Here is a 23085-nt window from a genome sequence, read left to right on the forward strand (position 1 = left end):
GTCACAAGGGGAGTCACCCCTAGAGTTGATCTTGATGAGACCCAAATGACCAAGGCTTTAAAGCCTAAGAGGGTCATTAGGAGGGTTGCTAGGGAAGTCATCCCTAGTGAATTTTTAGTGAACCCAATGAGCTCAAGTAGGTATTGGGTTCCTAGGAGCATTTTCTCTACCCCATAGATGGGTTAGAGAGTGTCAACTCCAATAAGAAGGGTAGTTAACCCAACTTTGAGGAAATTGACACTCAAGGAGCATTTTCAAGGTTTTTGGGAACCTTTGAAAATGAAAGGGGATAATCTTTATCATTCACTCCTTGGAAGAGTAAAGTGTGCCAAAGTGAGAATATTTTAATCTTATTTGGCACAATTTAAGGAAACCTAGAGAAAAACCATAATTGGGATTTTGGTTTTCTCTTAGGGATATATGGGCAATCTAGGATTAGAATTTAAGTTAACTAAGAGATTAAGGATACTTAGATAGGTAATCTAGGTATTTTATTTGTGTTAACTTACCATGGTTGTTTGCCATATGACATGTCATGACATCATGTTTAGTTTTATCATCATTTGAAATGTCATGATAGTGCTAGGCTAGTTTATATGTCATGCTTTATTTAAGTTTTCAAAATTTATGCCATGACATCATGACATTGGCACATGTTTTTACTTATGATATCATTATATGCCATGTCATCATCTCTTGCATTATAATCAATGTAATTGATTTAAGGAAAAACACATTTTGATATTGAGATCAAATTGATGTTTAGAAAATGCATGAGAACTTAGCCTAAGTTGACCTTAACCCATATCTCACATCAAATTGACTTGAATGTGGTTTGATACACTTTAGATGTGTGTGAGATATTAGGATCATGAGTTAGGATCAAGGTGCATAATTCTTGTACCTAGATGACCCTAATTCAAGAAATGGAGGATCATAGGGAAAGCTTATGTACAAGTCATGTACATTTAGCCCTAAGATTATGGTCCTAAATTCAAATGGTTTTAAAAGCATTTTAAAATTGATTTGAAAAACCTTGATGAAGCTTTCCTAGTGATAGCATTCATCATTGAACATTGTGATACAAAGTTGAGTTAAAACTTGAACTATTTCAAAGTTTTTGAACTTTGTATCAAGATTTAATGGAAACTATTTTCATAGAAAATTATTTTCCATGGTAGTGTATGATATGAGGAATGTATCCTCAAAATTTCACAATTTTCAAATTTTCCTGAATTTATTAGGGGTTTCTGAATTTCGGGAGGAAAATCAGAAATCCCTGATGTGAATGGATCGGTCTTGGACCGATCAGAGAAGCTGATCGGTCCTTTGGACCGATCCAGTCTTGTGGATCGATGCGGTGACCGATCGGTGAGTCGATAAGCGTGCCAATGTCTTGAAATTCGTGCATGTCGAAATTTGGTGAAGAGTTGGTTTTAGATTTCTAAAGGTTTGAAACTCTCAAGACATTGTTGGTGCAATGGTCGAGGGGAGTTGGCCTTTAGGGGAGTTTTAACTATTAGTCAAGGAGTTGACTTTTAGGGGGAGTTTTACTCCTTGAGGATTAGTGATATGGGATTATCACTAAGTGGATGTTGAGCTTAGTATCGAGGGAAAATAAGAGTTTCAATGAAAGGTATGGGACTTTCATTAGGAAGAAACTCTTGACCTTGATACCCTCCTTATTCTTTTGATGTGTGTCAAAAAGGGAGAGTGTTCATTGGAGGTATTGGAGAACCCAAGTTGGGTTATCGGTTTAACCTAAGCTAGGGAAGATTGTCAAGGAATGTTCGAGGAAGAACATTGGAATACTTTTGATGTGTGTCAAAAAGTATTAGAGAACCCAAGTTGGGTTATCGGGTTAACCTAAGGGAGAATGTCTAGAGAATGTTCAAGGAAAGAACATTGGACATTGGAAGATGGTTGGAAAACCTAAGTTAGGTTATCGGGTTAACCTAACTTGATTATGGTTTTGTCAAACATCAAAAGGGAGATTGTTGGTGCAACCTTAGGTCAAGGTTGACTGGTTGACCCGACTCGAGTTGACTTGACTCGAGTTGTATTTTGATGTTTGACTTGGGAAGATTGTCGGTGCAACCTTAGGTCGAGGTTGACCTAGTTGTGTTGCATGTTGATGTTTGACACTCGTGAGAGAGTTCTATTCTTGATATGGGACAAGAATAGATGTTTGGGAGATTATTGGTGCAAGTAGGTCAAGGTTGACTGGTTGACTGATTCGGAAAAAGTCCAAGTATGGAGACTTGGCGGGGAAAAGTCCAAGGGCACGGGAAAAGTCAAGTATGGAGACTTGGCAGGAAAAGTCAAGCAGGGAGCTTGGCACGCGAAAAGTCAAGTATGGAGACTTGCTTGGAAAAGTCAAGCGAGGGAGCTTGGCGGGAAAATCAAGTATGGAGACTTGGCGGGGAAAGTTCAAGTATGAAGACTTGGCACGGAGAAGTCTGGTGAGTGAAGCAGGCGGTGGAAAGTCCTAAGCGGGATGTTAGGCGGTTGGAAAGTCAGGTGAGTGAAGCGAGGCGGTGGAAAGTCTAACTGGGATGTTAGGCGGTTGGGAAGTCTGGTGAGTGAAGCCAGGCAGGAAAAGTCACGTGAGTGAAGCCGGGCAGGAAAAGTCTGGTGAGTGAAGCCGGGCGGTTGGAAAATCCTGGTGAAGCAGGCGGTGAAAATCCTAGTGAGTGAAGCTAGGTGAATGAGAAAGTCCTAAGCGGGATGTTAGGCGGTGTGAAATCCTGGTGAGTGAAGCCGGTGGAAAGTCCTGGTGAGTGAAGCCGGGCAAGGGAAAATCCAGATGGATCAAGGGTGATCGGACATCCGGTGTTGAGAAGTCCAAGTGAGTGAAGCTTGGCATATGGAGTCGGAGAGGGCTCGGTGGCTCGTTCTCCGAACTAGGTTAGAGGGCACTCTAAGCGGGAGTTGGATCGGTGCAGTGGCCGATCCGGTGATCTGCGTTTTCACGATCGGTGCGGTGGCCGTCGAGAATCGATGGCTCGCGGTTGCAATCGATCGATGCAGGCCGATCGGGAACCTCGAGAAGAAAACCGTGGATCGGTGGCGGCCGATCCACCCGTAACTGATCGGTGCGGGCCGATCGGGAATGGCTCGATGGCGTGAGGCGGCTGATCGGTCTATGGGACCGATCGAGGAGGTTCCTGATCGGTCCACGGACCGTCGGGGCTTGATCGCGACACGGATCGATGCGAGACCGATCGGTGACAAGCGAAGCCTCGTGCGCCTAGGCTGATCGGTGCGTAGGCCGATCGGGGTTCTAACCGTTGCGACACAGCGGTTAGTTTCTTCATTGTTTCTTCTTCGCAGGTATAAAGGATCGAGGCATCTTCTGTGCGAATAGATCTCCTTCTTCCTTCTTGCTGTTCTAAGTGCTGCTGTGCTTGAGCTTTGTTGAGCTCCTCCAAAGCTTCGCGTGAGCTTCCGGCTGGGTTCCTGCTGTTGTAGGCGTCGCGTGAAGTTGCTGCGTCACCTCCAGTCGACAAGAAAGCAAGCAATTGGTAGAGTGCGATTGTATTCATATTGTATTGCTTTTCTTACTGCTCTTGTACTCTTTGTTTGCTGTTGCAAACGTTTGTGGCGAGGTTTCTCCACCCACAAGGAGTATATTGTATTAGCCGGTTCTCCGGGGACTCATCCACCGACGGATTGACCGGACTCGTCCACCTTACGGACACGCCGAGGAGTAGGAGCCCTAATCTCCGAACCTCGTTACATCCTCGTGTTAAGGTTTGGTTTTCTTCTCTTTCGTTTCTTTGTATTTTCCGCTGCGACTAACCTAATTGTAGGAAGAAACGAGAGCGATTTGGGGCGGCTATTCACACCCCCCTCTCTAGCCGTACGAAAGATCCTAACAAGAATAACCTGTACACCTTATGTTTCTGATTTTGTACCTCAAACCCTTTCGGTTGAGAGACGTATATTTCTTCTTCTAACTCTCCGTTAAGGAATGCTGACTTCACATCTAGATGGTGTACCTCCCAGCTTCGATTCCCTGCAAGTGCAAGAATGACTCGAATAGTATCAAGTCTAGCGACCGGTGCAAATACCTCTTCAAAGTCGATGCCTTGTCTTTGTACATAGCCTTTAGCAACTAATCTTGCTTTATACTTAACAACTTTCCCAGCTGAATCTTTCTTCAGTTTGTACACCCACTTTAGGCCAATAGGTTTGTGGCCTAATGGGAGCTCAGTTAGGGTCCAGGTCTTGTTCATCTTAATAGTTTCCAGTTCTTCCTCCATTGCTTCGTACCAGCAAGCCTCGGTTGCAGCCTCTTGGTTAGGGGTGGGCATCGGCCGGTTTGGTCCGGTTTTACCCTACTACGGTTTTATTTTTTCGGTTTCAGTTTTAAAGATTTTTGATCCAAAACCAAACCATTTTATTACGGTTCGGTTCGGTTTTTATGTAATACGGTCCGGTTTATACGGTCGGTTATATACGGTTTATACAATGAATTAAATTGATTTTGTGCTACTACAAATATTAGTTTAGAGACAAAGAAAAAGTATCAATTTATTAAAATAATTATGAATTTAAAGTAATATTAAAATTTTGTTATCCGGTAACAATAAGTAAATATAAATATATAATTTGATTATGCTATTATAATATAAATAATTAGAAATTAATCCACTTGTATGATCAAATATCTATAAAAATAATGTTTTAAGTATAATACGGCCGGTTCGGTTTTTTCGGTTTTTTGGGAGTCAAAACCGGAAACCGAACCGAATAACCGAATTTTAAAAAACTTAAACCGAAATCGGCCGAAACACCGAAAAAATCGAACAAAAAAAACCGAAATTTTTCGGTTCGGTCGGTTTTTCCGGTTTGAACCGAATTATGCCCACCCCTACTCTTGGTAATAGGTCGGCTCTTCAGACATCATCAGCATTTCCTCATTCTCTTCTTCATCAATACCAACCACTTCCTCAGTGTTGGCATAGATATCGGCAATGGACCTAAACCGAACTGGCCCTTCATGAGAGTCAGGTGAGGTAGTTGTATGGGTGCTCGATGATGATGTAGACGGACTTGATGCTCTTGTCATGGGTACCACGGCTGTTGTCGGTGGTGCGACATCTTCTGTTCCTGCCTCAATGTCTACTACAACAATCACCTCGTCGGTGTCGAGTGCATCCTCCACCATAAACTCCGGTAAGTTTTCTTCATGGTTAGCACCTGCAGTCCATGTCCATTCACTATTTTCTTGAAATACTACATCTCTACTTACTTGTAGCTTGCCATGCCTTGGATCAAATAGACGATGAGCTTTGCAGCCTTCCTCGACACCCAAGTATACCATGGGTGAACTTCTATCGTCAAGTTTCTTCAGGTGAGGGGTTGCATTTTTCACGTATGCAACACAACCGAACACTCTCAAGTGGGCGAGATGTGGTTTTCTCCCCATCCAGGCTTCAAATGGGGTACGGCCTCCTAGCACCTTAGTTGGGAGACGATTTAGCAGATAGACAGTATGCCTAACTGCCTCTCCCCAGAACCTTGCCGGCATATGTGTACCCTTGAGGAGAGATCTTGCCATGGCCATCACAGTGCGATTATGGCGCTCTACAACGCCATTCTGTTGGGGTGTGTAGGGAGCCGTAAGGTGCCGCTCGATCCCTTCATTTTCACAGAATCGAGTGAACTCTGTGGATAGAAACTCACCGCCACGGTCTATCCGAAGTGTTTTGATTTTGTACTCAGTCGTGTTCTCCGTCACGGACTTGAATTTCTTGAATGCTTGGAATACATCTTTCTTTGCTGCCAATACAAATACCCACATCCATCTTGTACAATCATCAATAATCAAAAAAAAATATTTGTTACCAGCCAGTGTACTTGGTGAAATTGGCCCGTAAATATCAGCATGGAGAAGTTCCAACGGCTTTGTCGCTCTAAAGTTTGCTTGGTGCGGGAATGGTGACCTTGCATGTTTAGCGACCACACATACCTCGCAAAGCTTGTTTGGCTGGGGCAATGGAGGCACATCAACTGCCAATTTCTTCTCCCCTAACAGCTTCAAATTGTGAAAATTGACATGTCCGAGCCTTGTGTGCCATAACCAGGTTGGGTCTTCTAGGCTTGCTAGGAGATAGACTTGCTTGCATGTCTTCAAGGTTACCTTGTACAAGCGATTTTGTGTTCGCTTTACCCGCATCAAGAGCTTCCCGCTCCTATCAATCACCTTCATGATATCTTTCTCCATGTGCACTTCGTTCCCAGTTTCTGTCAATTGACCGAGACTTATGATATTACTACAAAGTTTCGGAATGCAGTATACCTCGTGGAGAGCCTTCCGATCGCCATTCTTGCATTCGAACACAACCGTCCCCTTGCCCATGATCTCAATGGTTGATCCATCGCCAAATCTCACCCTCCCGGTGATGGTTTCATCTAGTTCTTGAAACTTCTCGCGATGGCCAGTCATGTGGTTGCTGGCACCGTTGTCAAGGTACCATACGTCTTTATCTTCTTTCTTAACGCCGCGGTACATCTCCGGTAGCAACCTATCTTCACTGAGCAGAATGGTATCCTGCCGCTCACGCCTAGTGTCAGACTCCTCGTGGGACACAGTCATCATCAGTGCCGGCTCTTCATCGGTGGCACAAGTGAGGTGAGCCTCATCATCACGCCGCTTGTTGTAGCATTCAGACGCATAATGCCCCATTTTCTCGCAATTGAAACATTTTATATGTCTCTTGTCTCGAGTGCCACTGTTGTTGCCGCTAGTCCCTCCTGCATTGTCTTGGCGTTGCGTACCACGGCCATGACCGCGCCCTCGCCCACGTCCACGCCATTTGCCACGACTAGGGCTGCTGGACCCACACCCCTTTCCTCCTGACGAAGTGTCCACGTTGCTCCCCTTCTGTCGCATTTGCCATTCGGCATGAGTTAATAGGAGCTCACCTTCAGTGTCGTTGGTGTTGCTGCGTAGTCGTAGCGTTCGTTCTTCGTACGCCTTCAGTCGCCCTATAGCCTCCTCAAATGGTATAGACTCAAGGTCGTAGAATTGCTCAATACCAACAACAATAGGAAAGAATTTATCAGGGACAGAATCGAGCAATTTTTTTACCAATGAGGAATCTTCAAGCGTGGCACCAAGGGTGGAGAACTTGCTGCTTAGGGCGCTGAGTTTGCCAGCAAACTCATCAATCGTTTCGGTCTCTTTCATCCGGAGAGCGTCAAACTCGCTCTTCAATGTTTGTACACGTGCCTTCTTCACCCGATCACTACCAAGGTACCTCGTCTTGAGGATGTCCTAGACTTCCTTCGCCATCTTCTTTGTTGCGATCTGGAGAAGGATGTCTTCGGGGACACACTGCTGGATGTATGCACATGCCTTTTTGTCCTTCTTTGCATCCACCTGGGCTCCTTCCGCTGGCTCCACCGCCTCCCAGACTCCCTGGGCATTAAGGATCGCCTCTGTCTTTATTGGCCACACAGTATAATTGTGAGGACTTAGCATCGGATAGAGAAATGGCACTCCGCCGTTCTCCTTTACTGGGATGCTCGACATTTTATGGAATCGTAGATTCTTGGATGTCTTATACTACCAACGCTCTGATACCAAGTGTTGGCACAGAATCGATGAATAACAAAGGATGCAAGAAAAAAAGAAAAAAAAAACACACGTAGCAAGGGGAGAAAAACTGCACAGGTGGAAAGCAATGCACAAATAACCGAAAATAGAAACTGGAGAAACTTTAGTTCTGAGATCTGATTTGTTTCACAGCTTCGACCCCTTTAAATACAACTCAAGTGATAAGATTTAACCATAAGAATAGGATGACTCATACCACTAAAATAGGAAAGATTAATATCACAGAAAAAATAAATAAATCATGAACGAGAAACTTGCGGAAGGAGAAATAAAATGTGGCCATGCTATGTCCGAATTATTTTCCTACACCGCCTAGCTCCTCGACGATCGTCGGGCACGACCTCGATCGTACCAGCGCTGGTCAACGCGCGCGACCTGGTCGCCTGCCTCATCACCGCCGACCTCTGCCTTGGCTTCATCGGCTACGACCTCCAGCTAGCCCCCGCCGAGCTTGCCCTCTCCGCCATCACCTTTCTAGGGAGTCTCCTCTGCTTTCCCTCTCCGCCACCTCCTCTAGCCGGCGTTGACGCCACTGAGGAAGATCGTTGCTGCCTCCGGCGGACACCACCGCCAGCAACCGTCGCTGCCTCCTCTTATGGCCATTGCCGCCGCCTCCAGCAGCTGCCACTGAGCCCAGCGGCCGCCGCCGGGTCCACCGGGCACTGCTGCCCTCTGATGTCACCTCCAGCGACAACCACCAACCATCCCCCGGCAGCCTTCAGGCGAGGAGCCATCCCTTGAGCCATCATTGATCCGACCTTCGGGCTACTGTCGTTGCATTATCTCTATGACTTGCGTCATGCCCTGTGTGTTGTGTGTCGGCCACCGAGCCGCTGTGTTTTATATCGCTATTATGATTGTAGATTACTAGCATTATCCGACCTGCGTGCTGCGTCCCGACCTGTGAGCCGCTGTGGTATCCTGGCTTAGGACTCGTCGTTATATTTCGACCGGCATGTCGCTTCCTGGATTCATGTTGCACCGGAGTCCATGTCATCGCCCCCCAGAGCCGGCTCCTCAGTTGCCTCACATTCGTTTACTCTTCAGGGCAGTGACGACTCGATCCGCATCGCGACCAGCTCACCGATCCATCCGAGGGCACCCCCCCCCCCCCCCGGGGCCAGGGTACGTCATCGTACTCGTCCTACATTTATTTTATTGTCCTGTTATTAGTCAATTGATTATATATTCGTGGGACTCGCCTCGAGCATCGTGGTACCAGAGACCGGGGCAACCCGGTCGCTGGCTGTAGGTAGCGTTGACCGGAGGACTTCTGATGACTTGGTCAACACAGAAGACAACTCACCATCTAGGTTATGGAGATGCAGTCAGCATTTCAGACACGTGGTTCCGGCAGTTCCGTCTTCTCAAATTCCCGACAGAATCATATTTGGCGTTGTTTGTGGGAACTTTACCTGATCTGGAACGTGGAGACGGAAGACATCAGAAATTTTGCTATATTCATGACCTTGGTGGATTTCGATGAGCATATCATATTCGCCTCACTCCACGGGTATTCGGGAGTTGAGGAATTGAATCAGATCCTCTGCTGGTCGGTAGGTCAGTTTTCCCATTATATTCTCTCTTTCAGTTATATAATCTGCCATAGTTCCTCGATCGAGGACCCCCGAGCCGATCAGCCAGTTATGTATTTATCTGAGTCACGAGCTCGATGTAGAAGACCCCCGAGCCGATCGACCGGGTATGTATATTATCTGAGCTACGGGCTCGATGTCGAGGACCCCCGAGCCGATCGGTCGGGTGTGTATTTATCTAAGCCACGGGCTCGATGTTGAGAACCCCCGAGCCGATCGACCGAGTGTATATTTATCTGAGTTACGGGCTTGATGTAGAAGACCCCCGAGCCGATCAGCCGGGTGTGTATATTATCTGAGCTATGGGCTCGATGTCGAGGACCCCCGAGCCGATCGGCCGGGGGTGTATTTATCTGAGCCACGGGCTCGATGTCGAAGACCCCCGAGCCGATCTACCGGCTGTGTCTATTATCTGAGCTACGAGCTCGATGTCGAAGACCCCCGAGCCGATCGGTCGGGTGTGGATATTATCTGAGCTACGAGCTCGATGTCGAAGACCCCCGAGCTGATCGGCCGGGTGTGTATATTATCTGAGCTTTGGGCTCGATGTTGAAGACTCCCGAACCGATCGGTCAGGTGTGTATATTATCTGAGCTACGGGCTCGATGTCGAAGACCCCCCGAGCTAATCGATCGAGTGTGTATATTATCTGAGCCACGGGCTCGATGTCGAAGACCCCCGAGCCAATCGACCAGGTGTGTATTTTATATTAGAGCCACAGGCTCTAGAAGTCGAAGCGGCGACTATAAAAACCCCGCCTTGAAGACCGTCGGCCGGCGACCTTAAACCCTAGAGTGGAAGCGGGCGACTATAAAACCCCCGCTTTGAAGACCGTCGAGTGGCAACGTTAAACCCTAGAGTCGAAGTGGCGACTATAAAAACTCCGCCTTGAAGACCGTCGAGCGACGAAGTTAAATCCTAGAGTCGAAGCGACAAAAAAAAAAAAACCTCGTATTGAAGACCGTCGAGCGACGACGTTAAATCCTAGAGTCGAAGCGGCGATTATAAAAACCCCGCCTTGAAGACCGTCGAGCGGCGACGTTAAACCCTAGAGTCGAAGCGGCGACTATAAAAACCCTACCTTGAAGACCGTCGAGCGGCGATGTTAAACCCTAGAGTCGAAGTGGAGACTGTAGAAACCCCGCCTTGAAGACCGTCGAGCGACGACGTTAAACCTTAGAGTCGAAGCGGTGACTTAAAACACCCTGCCTTGAAGACCGTCGAGCGGTGACGTTAAACCCTAGAGTTGAAGCGACCACTATAAAAACCCCGCCTTGAAAACCGTCGTGTGGCGACGTTAAATCCTAGAGTCGAAGCGGCGACTATAAAAACCCCGCCTTGAAGACCGTCGAGCGGCGATGTTAAACCCTAGAGTCGAAGCGGCAACTATAAAAACTCCGCCTTGAATACCGTCAAGTGACGACGTTAAACCCTAGAGTCGAAGCGGCGACTATAAAAACCCCGCCTTGAAGACCATCAAGCGGCGACGTTAAACCCTAGAGTTGAAGCGACGATTATAAAAACTCCGCCTTGAAGATCGTCGAGCGGCAACGTTAAACCCAGGTCTCCACCGGCGGTTGAGCGGCGACCTTAAACCCGTGTCTTCACCGAGCAGCTTATCAGAGCATCCATCTCCTCCATTCGGGGTCGAGTGGTCTTCATTGGTCTCGGACCAGCTTATCAGAGCATCTATCTCCCCCGTTCGGGGTCGAGTGGTCTTCACTGGTCTCGGACCAGCTTATCAAAGCATTTATCTCCCCCGTTCGGGGTCGAGTGATCGTCACATATCGGATCTTCTATCTCTCCCATTCGAGGTCAAGCGATCATCACATATCAGATCTTCTATCTCCCCCGTTCGGGGTCGAGTGATCGTCACATATCAGATCTTCTATCTCTCCCATTCGGGGTCAAGCGATCATCACATATCAGATCTTCTATCTCCATCATTCGAGGTCGAGTGATCGTCACATATTGGATCTTCTATCTCCCCCGTTCAGGGTCAAACAATCATCACATATCGGATCTTCTATCTCCCCTGTTCGGGGTCGAGTGATCATCACATATCGAATCTTCTATCTCCCCCGTTCGGGGTCGAGCAATCATCACATATCAGATCTTCTATCTCTCTCGTTCGGGGTCGAGCGATCATCACATATCAGATCTTTTGTCTCCCCCGTTCGGGGTTGAGTGATCGTCACATATCGGATCTTCTATCTCCCCTGTTCGGGGTCGAGCGATTGCCACCATCGGATCTCCTATCTCCCCCATTCGGGGTCGAGCGGTCTTCACTAGTTGCGGACCAACATATCAGATATCCTATCTCCCTCGTTCGGGGTCGAATGATCTTCATTGGTCACGGAGCATATCAGAGCAGCTTATCTCCCCCGTTCGGGGTCGAGCTATCTCCAATGGTCGCGAACAAGAGCATCTCCACTAGTTTCGGGCCAGAATATCTCATAGGCTTTGCGCTCGCTTAGCTCACGACTTTTTCTTTCATTCATCTTCGATTCCCGGGCTTCAGCCCCGTTCAGCTCACGGGCAACGCGCCCGCTCGGCTAACGACTTTCGCTTGCGTGTGCTTTCGATTCACGGGCTATACTCTCGTTCAGTTCACAAGCGATGCGTCTGCTCGGCTCACGACTTCCATTTCCTATGCATGTGATTTTGCGGGCTATACTTCAGTTCGGTTTTTGAGCTCCACTCCTGCTCGACGCTACTTCATTGCTCGCGCCGTATTCGCTTATGCGTTCACTTAGCTTTCGTCCGAGAGCTTGCCTGACAGCCTCTCGGCACTATTTTTCGTCTCTCGATCGACACGTTGGTAGCCACCTGATCTTTTGCCCGATCGTCTACTTAGCCACATGCTTGCTTCACTCGACATCCTAGTGGTCTTCAGGGCTTGATTTCCATCCAACCGATCACTCGGTCGGTATCTTCGCGATTGCGCGCCCGACATCGTCCGCTCGGCCTCTATCCACTTGATTTCCATCCAACCGATCACTCGGTCGGTATCTTCGCGATTGTGCGCCCGGCATCATCCGCTCGGCCTCTATCCACTCGATTTCCATCTGTCCGATCGCCCAGTCGGTATCTTCGTGGTTGCTCGCTTGGCACCGTCCCACTCTATACTACTCGATTATCGGGCCAGCATTTTACGATCGGCTGGTCAACACTTTCTCGATCGCCCGTCCAGCATCGTTCGTCCGCTCGGTCTACTCGACATACCGCGTGTCGCTCATCCGCTCGACACCGTTACTATCTCATGTGACACCATTACTATAGCGACCGCTCGCGTGACGTTATATGATGGGTTCAGCGATTTGATTATCGAGAGTAGGTCAGCCTTTGTGATAGATTGTCTAGTCAGGCGGACTCGCGCCTCCTTCGACTAGACTAGAGGGGAAGGCTTGCGATGCGGATATATGGGGAGGGCTTAAATGAAATTAGGAGTGGGAGAGAGGGCATTTTAGTCTATTGGCGTGTTGAGGTTAGGGGTTTTTGAGGGGGAGCACTGTTCACGAACAAAGGGGAGGCTGGTTCGTGCTTTTTTTCGCCGCTAAGGGCTTTCTCCCTCTCACACTCTTTGTCGGTGTCGACGAAGACGCCGGTGCTCCCCTCCTCCTCTCTTCTGCTTCGACGAAGCCACCGATGCTCCCCTCCTCCTCTCTTCTGCTTCGACGAAGCCGTCGGTGCTCCCCTCCTCCTCTCTTCTGCTCCCCTTTCTCGCCGCCACTCTTCTTCCTGCCTGTCACGCGATCGCTGGCCACTCCGCTTAGCTCCTCGACGACCGCCTGGCACGAAGTCGACCGTACCAGCGTTGGTCAATGTGCGCGACCTGGTCGCCTGCCTCGTCGTCGCCGACCTCTGCCTCGGCTTCATCGGCTACGACCTCCAGCTAGCCCCCGCCGAGCTTGCCCTCTCCGCCGTCACCTTTCTAGGGAGTCTCCTATGCTTTCCCTCTCCGCCACCTCCTCCTCTCGCCGGCGCTGACACCACTGAGGAAGATCGCCGCTGCCTCAGACGGACGCCACCGCTAGCAGCCGCCGCTGCCTCCTCTTATGGCCGTCGTCGCCGCCTCCAGCAGCTGCCGCTGAGCCCAGCGGCCATCGCCAGGTCCACCGGCCACTGCTGCCATCCAATGTCACCTCCAGCGATAGCCACCAGCCATCCCCCGGCTGCCTTCAGGCGAGGAGCCAACCCTTGAGCCATCATTGATCCGACCTTCGGGCTACTGTCGTTGCATTATCTCTGTGACTTGCGTCCTGCCCTGTGTGTTGTGTGCCGACCATCGAGCCGCTGTGTTTTATATTGCTATTATGATTGTAGATTACTAGCATTATCCGACCTGCGTGTCGTGTCCCGGCCTGCGAGCCGCTGTGGTATCCCGGCTTAGGAGCCGTCGTTATATTTCGACCGGCATGCTGCTTCCTGGATTCATGCTGCACCAGAGTCCATGCCATCGCCCCCTCCCCCCGAGCTGGCTCCTCAGCTGTCTCACATTCGTCTACTCTTCAGGGTTGTGACGACTCGATCCGCATCGTGACTAACTCACCGACCCATCCTAGGGTGCCCCCCGGGCCAGGGTACGTCATCGTACTCGTCCTACATTTATTTTATTATCCTGTTATTAATCGGTTGCTTATATATTCGTAGGGCTCGCCTCGAGCATCTGGGTACCAGAGACTGGGGCAACCCGGTCGCTGGCTGCAGGTAGCGTTGACCGGAGGACTTCTGATGATTTGGTCAACACAGAAGACAGCTCACCATCTGAGTCATGGAGATGCGGTCAGCATTTCAGGCACGTGGTTCCGGTAGTTCCGTCTTCTCAGATTTCCGATAGGATCAAATAATATTTTTAATTTAAAAATAACTAATAATCTTATTTACTATATATACTCGCTGTCGGGTATACATGTCTCAAACTCATAAATTAGATTTGGTAAGGAGGCCAAGCTCATGGAGTAGTGCAACACAAGGATGACGCTTTAGAATCCCAATGGCAAGGACTTGACCCAGCCCATGGAGTAGTGCAATATAAACATGACACTTTAGAACCCCAACAGCAAGGACTTGGCTAGACTCATAGAGTACTGTAATATAAGGACGACATTTTAGAACTCCAACAACAAAATATTATAACATCTCTTGGCTAGACTCGTAGAATAGTGTAATATAAGGACGACACTTAACTCCAACAACAAAATATTATAACATCTCCTCTCATAAAAATTTAATTTAAAATTTTATTTTAGATATTAAGTTGATAAGGATAGATAATACATCTGATATTAGCCAAAAGATTAAGAAATACATATGTTCTAATATCGTCGGTCCAAAATATTTATAAAAATATCTTCATTTGATTTGTGATGTTGATAACCTTAAAATATGAGAGAAAGAGATTCATAATATATATTTTTTTATATATAAAATAATGAAAAAAAATATTAATAAATTTTAAAATTATTTATATTATGAAAAATGTTATTAATATAATTTAATTTTAAATTTCACTAAAATTAATTCTTAAAGATTTATATTCTTAATTTTTAAAAATTGGACTGATGCACTTAATTTACAACCGAAGTTAAAATTTTTAATTTTAATTTTTTTTTTTACTTTTTTAATAGACTCGATTGACTGCCTAATTTTCAATCCAATTCGATTGCCTTTGAAATTCCCCGTCCACCTTACTGCCTTACTGGTGGGCCACGATCGGGCCCGTCTGTCAGTGCTACAGCTAGCTAGTGCCTTTATCCTCTGTGATCTTTATCTTCATCGAATAATTAGCTACTGCAGATGGAAAATTGATCTGTAAAGCATGGGAACCTCTTTTAATCCTTCAGATTAACCATTCTTTATTAAACAACACGACAGCTTTGTTAATCAAACAGGGAAGAGAGGAGAAAGAGATGCTGCTGCACACGCAAATCCACACTTAAATAACTTATTTACTGACTGCAAGTCTTTCGATTCCACCACAGCACATACTTACACGCCCACCACGCAATCAACGACCAAATTAGCTTTGCAAGAAAAGGAACAGCAATGAACTCGAGAAGACATCTAAACGACCAATTTTACATACTGAAGCACCGAAGACGGTTTGATAGTTTATTTGGTGATAGCATACACAGCGTAGACGATTCCTGGGATGTAGCCGAAGAGCGTCAACAGGAGACAGATCCAGAACTCCACCTAAATATACGACAAAAAGGAAAAAAAAAAAAAGTCATACGTATTGTGATTTGAGCTTCTGGTTAAATCCTTTTTTGCAAGGAGAAACAGAGTAAACGGGGAGTGGAGTAAACCTGGCATCCGAACTTGAGGAAGACACCGAGAGGAGGGAGGAGGACGGCGATAAGAATATCGATGCAATTCGCGGTGCCCTCGTCCGCCATTAATGACCTCGAGCCTGTCGCCTGCTCAGAGAAAGAGACGGTGATGAAGTGAAAGAGAGATGGTGGAAGAGGAACAGGTAGCTTAGAGAAATAAATAGATGGAGATGGCACGTGCAGGACTGCAGGCCACGTGAAGGGCGGCTCAACCGCTCAAGGAGGTAGAGGCAAGAGCTTCTTTTAGTATTTCAATCATTTTTCTTAGAATTTACTAGCTCCCTGCAAGAGTAAAGGCCAAGGCTGCAATAATTAGTTAGGAGTGTGGTCCGTGTCTGATATTTAATATCAATGTGTAGATATTGCGTCATTTCCTAACATTTTGAGATAATTTAATATAAATTATATATTTGATTGTAATAATAATAATAATAATAATAAAAAAAGATTTTTATCAGTTCTCTAATAAATGAGGGAGCATGGGCTACCAAAGTATCCGTCAACTATGAATTCGCAATTTGCTACCGAGTTGCCAGATAAATTTATCAGTTCTCTGAGTTGTAAATGTCGAGCAGAACGTTTTATGTGTGAAGCACAAGGTGGTCCTGCGAAAGGAGTTAAATTTGTGAAAGGAGCCAAACACATGGACTCTGACAACATCCAGCAGCTGCATGATTTAAATATTTGACCGACGTCTCGGGTTAATCTAGTTATTAGGATATGAAGTATTATTATTACGAGGTTTGAGGTTTAAATTTTAATAAAATTGAGATAAATATTTTTTTTTAATATATTTATCATTATTTCAAAGAGTAGTAGTTGTTCATGATTTATTTCTTTCATATTAATCTTGAGATGAATTGATGAAGATACTAGAAATGAACATATTCATTTTTTTATCATCATGATTTAAATATTTGATCAGATAAAAATGGGTCCAAGATTTTATCTCAAAGCAAATTACATTAGTTTAAAATGTTAAGGAGTAGTTGACTTCCATGTTCAGAAATAGGCCTATCCCTCTTATGGCAAATTGTATTGTATCAGTAGCTATGTGTGATTTAGGGTATCCATCCTCATCATGTACCTTCCCAATTTACTATGGAATTTCTACTTACACCTGGGACATCCACAAAGAGATCAAAATTTTCTAGAGAAACAGCAACTCCCTAGATGATTGGTCATCCTGCTATTTGAAAATCCCGGGCATGGAAGAATATGCAACATGGAACTTAGCTTCTAACAACCTACTTGAAGTTTCTTTGCAGCAAATCAGTTAATAAAATAAAAAGGCATGGGTGCGTCGAGTGGGTTCCTTTTTTAGTCCTCTTCTATTTCTATGTCATCAACCCTTTTACCCTAGAATTGAATTGTGAAAGGTGGGGCTGGATCGGGGGTCGCTAAGGTGACGATTCCATCTTTTTGCATCATAGAATTGAATTGTAAAAGACTTTTTCAAAGTCAAATTTCAAGGTGGTTGTTCAGCGAACTGACGACCTGGGGTTTACCCCGCCATGCGTCTATGGCCTGTGTACCTACATGAACCTCCCTCCATATCCGTGGGACCGATACTAGGGGGACCGCTAAGATAGCGGATCTATCTTTTTTGAAGATATTTCCTTTGGTTCGTCTATGACTTATAGATATTTAGTGTATAACTTATACCTATTTAAAGATCAATCTTTAGAATATTTATCCCAATTAGTATTTGAACTCTGATATTTTCCTCTATCAATTTTGTCACTGTGTATCACATATATAAGGCTTATATCTTGCCCCGAGAGCATAGTATAGAAGGTGAACACGTGATATCTTTGAATAATGACTAGGGATTAATTCTCAGAATTGACGACCTGAGATTTATCCCACCATTCACCTAACGCCTGTGTACCTGTATGCATTTACTGTAGAGGATCGGTGGTCGACTAGAAGGTGGGTTGGATAGACGGCGCTCCTAAATCGATCTCTTCTCTACAAAAGATTAATGCGTAGCGGAAATACGAAAACTAAAACAAAGAAAGAATGCAAACAAATCGATACACCAATTTACGTGGTTTGGAGATAAGACTCCTACCCCACGGTTGTCCGTAAGGTGGACGATCCTTATCCGTCAGTGGATTACTCCTCGGAAGACCTCCGGCTAGCTCATGTAGCTCCTTGTGGGTGGAGAAACCTCACCACAACTCTCACAAGAACTCTAGAGGCACTAGGGCACTGGTAGACTACTAATAGGGGTTAACCACTTCTATTTCGTCAACTATAACATGTTGGAACCCCAAGTTGTTTTGATATGATCAAACAAGTTAAGTTAGGTCCTATGGTATTTTAACCCTTGTGTCTAAGTGTGCAGGAGCTTAGGAGCACAGGAATTCGAGCGAAAGACGCGGCTAGCGAGACAGACGGCACGGGGAGAGAGTTGACGGGCTCGGTGCGTCCGAGGGACGAGGTGCCGTAGAAGAGTATACCGACGGACGAAAAGGAAGCATACGAAGTTTCCGAGGGACGAGAAGCCGGAGCGGAAGATTGCTCGGGGAGCAAGAGACGCAGCTAGCGAGAAGGTCGGCACAGGAGAGAGCCGACGGGCTCGGTGCATCCGAAGGACGAAGAGCTACGGATAAGTACGTTGGCGGACGAGAAGGAAGCACGCAACGATTCAGATGGACGAAAAATCAGGAAGGAAGGCTGCTCGAGGAGAAGGCCGGAAGTTGGGTTCGGGTGAGCCCTATTCCGAATGGTCGAGATCACCCAAGCAAGCGAAGCCGGAGCGGAAGACTCGAGCTGAGGTGAACTGAATCGGAGCAGAGGGTCCGGACCGAAAAAGTCAACTCTGTTGACTTTCTTGGTCCGGGCACCTGGAACCATTCTGGGCGCTCGGACCAGTTCGAGGCGCCTAGACCAGTCCGGGGCGCCCGGACCTGGATATTATCCAAATCGCAGTCAAACGCGATCTAGTAAGGAGGGATAAAGTTTTATTCCCTCCTAAACACCTGGAACCCTTCTAGGCGCTCCGACCAAGGCTATAAATATAGCCTTGGTCCAAGAAACTCAATAAGACAAGCAATTCTGATTACAACACTTGTATGCTTTCATTGTTAGTTTAGATTCTTATTTTCTCTGTGCTTGAATGTTGTAAGAGGCTTTCCCGCCCGAAAGGAGATATCTATTGCGCTTCATTCTCCTTGGATTAACAACCTCCCCGGTTGTAACCAAGTAAACTCCTGTGCCTCTTCTTTTTAATTTATTACTTTTATAATTTATACAAGTGTTTCTTTAAGAAGTCCGAGAAGGGTTTGCTTTTTATTTTTTTAGGGTTATTCAACCCCCTTCTAGCCGCCCCAACGGTCCCCAATAAGTGGTATTAGAGCGAGGTCGCCTCAGGAGGACTAATCGCCGACTGAAGCAACGAGATGGCCGGAGCTAACATCTACCCACCAACGTTCGAGGGGGAGTTCACTTTTTGGAAGTGACGAATGCAGGTTTATTTTAAAACCAATTTTAATATGTTACTGGTAATGAAATATGATTTTGAAGTGCCCAAAAGCATAGAAGGAGAAGAACTTGAGGAGCATCAATGGACCGACGAGCAACGTAATGATGTTATGGCAAATGGTAAGGCTGAGTCCAGTCTTTTGGGCATACTACCTGCCAAGGATCTCGACAGAATCAAAAAATACAAAAGTGTAAAAGAACTTTGGGAAAAGTTCTTGAAGCTTTACGAAGAACCAGTTGAAATCGAATCCAACTCCACGATGGACCCCAAGTCACCGTCAGAAGAGCCTGAGATCGAGGAAATTCTCGGAATAGCCTTAACAACCGAATTCCATCCCGAGGACACAGAAAGCTCATCCCAAATGAGCATCGATGAAAGGGGAGAGTCTTCGGAAGAAAACAACTCAACAGGGGGAGAATCAACAACCGACAAGGTAAGTCAGGTATGGTCTCCACCTCCTGATCAATTGACTAATTCAATCAAAACATTGTGGAAAGATTTATGCGAAGGAAAAGTTATATTGTCGAATTTTTTTTCGAATTAGAAATTATATTGTCGAAAGATTTTTACGAAGTAGAAGTTATATTATCAAAAGATCTTTCCGAATCATGAATTATATTGTCGAAAGATTTTTGCAAATTAGAAATCATATTTTTGAAATTTTTTTGCAAATTAAAACCTAAAAAGCTATTAACAAAGAATAGTGAGTTAAAAGAAACTCAAGCAACAGTTTGGCGATTAACGGATTTGACAAACTAAAAAATGACATGTTAGAGGAACAAATACAGAGTTTAAAATTTTCTATATATTCAAAATTCTCTGCCTTAAATTTTAGGAATTATAATAGACTAAAATGAAAATTTAAGTATCGCAATGAAAAGAATTGGCAATAACTTAAAATTTTCTTGTTCTCAAGAGTATGTTAGCGTTATTCTTTTCGTAATTTTTTTTACTACTACAAAAAATTTCGTTTGAGTTTATTCAATTGCTTTAAAAGGCTTATCTCTATACAATTTGTTTAAATCTTGAAAATATATTTTTTTCTGTAAAAATACATGTTCTATTTCTTAGAAAATTTTCAAGATTTCAAGAATTGACTTAAGGCTTTCACTATCATTTTTTTTATTAACAATTTTTTTCAAGACATTTTAACTTGATAAATTCAGAGTTTAAATTCTCTTATTTATTTTGAAAATGTATCCTTAGATATTTTAAGAAACCCTATTTTTTATGTGATCAAAGGGGGAGAAGGGAATATTAAGTCTAGGGGGAGATAGGCTTTACAAATTTTCATCTTTTTGCACTTTCATGCAAAATTTTATTACTCTAAATGTATGTTGGTTAACCTTAGCTTAACTTGGGTTGCTCACATAAAAAAAGGAGAGATTGTTGGAACCCCAGGTTGTTTTGATGTGATCAAACAAGTTAAGTTAGATCCTGTGGTGTTTTAACCCTTGTATCTAAGTGTGTAGGAGCTCAGGAACACAGGAAGTCGAGCGGAAGACACGGCTAGCAAGACGGACGACACGGGGAGAGAGTCGACTGGCTCGGTGCGTCCGAGAGACGAGGTGTCGCGGAAGAGTATACCGACGGATGAGAAGGAAGCGTGTGGAATTTTCGAGGGACGAGAAGCCGGAGCGGAAGATTGCTCGGAGAGCAAGAGACGCAATTAGCGAGAAGGTCGGAACGGGAGAGAGCCGACGGGCTCAGTGCGTCCGAAGGATGAAGAACTGCGAATGAGTACGCTGGCGGATGAGAAGGAAGCAAGCACACAACGATTCCGAGGGACAAGAAACCAGGAAGGAAGGCTGCTCGAGGAGAAGGCCGGAAGTTGGGTTCGGGTGAGCTCTATTCCGGATGGCCGAGATTACCCAAGCAAGCGGAACCAACGCTGAAGACCTGGACCGAGGTGAACTGAATCGGAGCAGAGGGCTCGGACCGAAAAAGTTAACTCTATTGGCTTTCTTGGTCCGGGCGCCTGGAACCATTCCGGGCGCCTGGACCAGTCCGGGGTGCCCCGGAACCCTTTCTGGTGTTCGGACATGGATATTATCCAGATCACGGTCAAACGCGATCTATGCGAGGAGGGATAAAATTTTATCCCCTCCCAAGTGCCTAGAACCCTTCCAAGCGCCCCGACCAAGGCTATAAATATAGCCTTAGTCCAAGAAGCTCAATAAGATAAGCAATTCTGATCACAACACTTGTATGCTTTCATTATTAGTTTAGCTTCTTATTTTCTCTGTGCTTGAATGTTGTAAGAGGTTTCTCCACCCGAAAGGAGATATCTATTGCGCTTCATTCTCCTTGGATTAATAACCTCCCCGGTTGTAACGAAGTAAACTTCTGTTCCTCTTCTTTTTAATTTATTTCTTTTATAATTTATGCAAGTGTTTCTTTAAGAAGTCCGAGAAAGGTTTGTTTTTTATTTTTTATTTAGGGCTATTCAACCCCCCTTTTAGCCGGCCCAACGGTCCCCAACATAACTAAGCTCCCAAGCCTTGGTTATATAGGCCGCGGGTTGGAAACTCCCGCCTACCAGTCGACTACCAAAATCATCAGTCGACTGCCCTCTGTGGAGATTCGATCGTTACATCCCAATGGCTCGATACTAGTCGACTGGTAAAAGTACCAGTCGACTACTCCACACTGGTCGAGCGAACAGAAGCATTCTGTTCGCTCCCAGTCGATTGTCCAGTCAATTACACCAGTCGACTAATGAAAATACCAGTCGACTGCTATAGTAACTACTACAGTAGCTGCTACAGTAAACCCTAAACCTAGGGTTTTACCCTAAGTACAATCTCTCATGCACTTGTACCCTCACGACTCACTTGACCCTTCATTGTAGCCTTGAACTTTACCTTCAAGCCTACTTCCTTTGGCTCTCGTCCCTCGAATGCATCCAAGCCCGCGGCTCGTCCCCAATATCATCCTTCGTGTATGCCTCAAAGTCACTTCCCTCGGCCCTTGTCCTTACTGCCTTGTCCAAGGTCCCTTGGATGCTCCATCCTTCACTGGACCCAAAGCCATCAAGCTGAGTCATATGTGTATCCTGTAAAACTGCACACTCACATACACATATCAAATAGCAAGGGTGAACCTAACTTAAACCCTTTACCCAAACATCAAAATACATAGTCGCACGGACCATTGGGATTGCTCCAACATTTACTTCCCTCTATATCCGTGGGGCCGACATTAGTGGGTCGTTAAGGTAGCGGATCTATTTTTTTTATAAGACCCTATTTGTATTTTTTTAAACTAGCATCAGGTCTCTAGGCCTAAATAATCCTGAGATGATCAGGTCGACCCTACGCAAGTTACATTTGTATTTGTTAAATTTGGTGGGCAAAAAAAATTAAAAGACGCTTCAAGTTAAGAGAAACGTTATATATGAGGGTTCTTTTAACAAAAAAAAAAAAATTAAATTAGCACTCCTCCCATGATTTCTTCCCAAAATTACCCCTTAACTCAGCATTCTTATAGAACCTATAGGGTAGTTTCTACAACGTTTAACCGCTATCAGATAGCTTCTACAATGCGTAACAACTATTAGCTTCTACAACATATTTAAAATGAATTTAGGACTTGAGATTTATATCGTGTAGAAGCTATCTAGTAAATGCTACAATGTGTTTAGTGTGAGTCAAAATAACCTTAAGCAGTTGTAGATGCTAATTTGATACAATAGTGTTCAAATATCTTAAACCTAAATTTTAAATTCACACTAAACACACTTTGTAGCAGCGGTTGGGTAGTCTTTACAAGCTGTAGCAGTTACTGAGTAGCTTCCACAAGTTGTAACAACTATTGGATAGCTATTACATAGTATAAATTTTAAATTCACTCTGAATACATTATAGTAGCCATGGGTGTAGTCAAGATTTAAAATTACTTGGTGCTGATCGTCGGCGTTGGTGTTCTAGTGACAGTGGTCGTAGTCGAGTCGTGATGATAGGGCGGAGTCAATGTTGCTTGTAGTAGGGAGAGCAGCGATGACAAAACTATCAACGAGGATAACAATGAATGTGATGT

General features: G+C 45.3%; 2 protein-coding genes across 2 annotated transcripts; both read right to left on the bottom strand.

Annotated features, from left to right (window-relative positions):
- Positions 1-4876: 4876 nt before the first annotated feature.
- On the bottom strand, positions 4877-7198 carry LOC121986987. The gene is made up of 4 exons (XM_042540907.1): positions 6469-7198; positions 6149-6252; positions 5854-6043; positions 4877-5787 (listed from the first exon to the last, which is right to left on the bottom strand). The coding sequence occupies exons 1-4, from the start codon at positions 7196-7198 to the stop codon at positions 4877-4879; spliced, it is 1935 nt and encodes a 644-aa protein (XP_042396841.1).
- Positions 7199-15141: 7943 nt separating this feature from the next.
- LOC121987796 (hydrophobic protein LTI6B-like) lies at positions 15142-15719 on the bottom strand. The gene is made up of 2 exons (XM_042541520.1): positions 15534-15719; positions 15142-15420 (listed from the first exon to the last, which is right to left on the bottom strand). The coding sequence occupies exons 1-2, from the start codon at positions 15621-15623 to the stop codon at positions 15337-15339; spliced, it is 174 nt and encodes a 57-aa protein (XP_042397454.1). The 5' UTR covers positions 15624-15719; the 3' UTR covers positions 15142-15336.
- Positions 15720-23085: the final 7366 nt, after the last annotated feature.

This window comes from Zingiber officinale, chromosome 5B (genome assembly GCF_018446385.1).
Source record: "Zingiber officinale cultivar Zhangliang chromosome 5B, Zo_v1.1, whole genome shotgun sequence".
In the NCBI taxonomy this organism is placed as follows: Eukaryota; Viridiplantae; Streptophyta; class Magnoliopsida; order Zingiberales; family Zingiberaceae; genus Zingiber; species Zingiber officinale.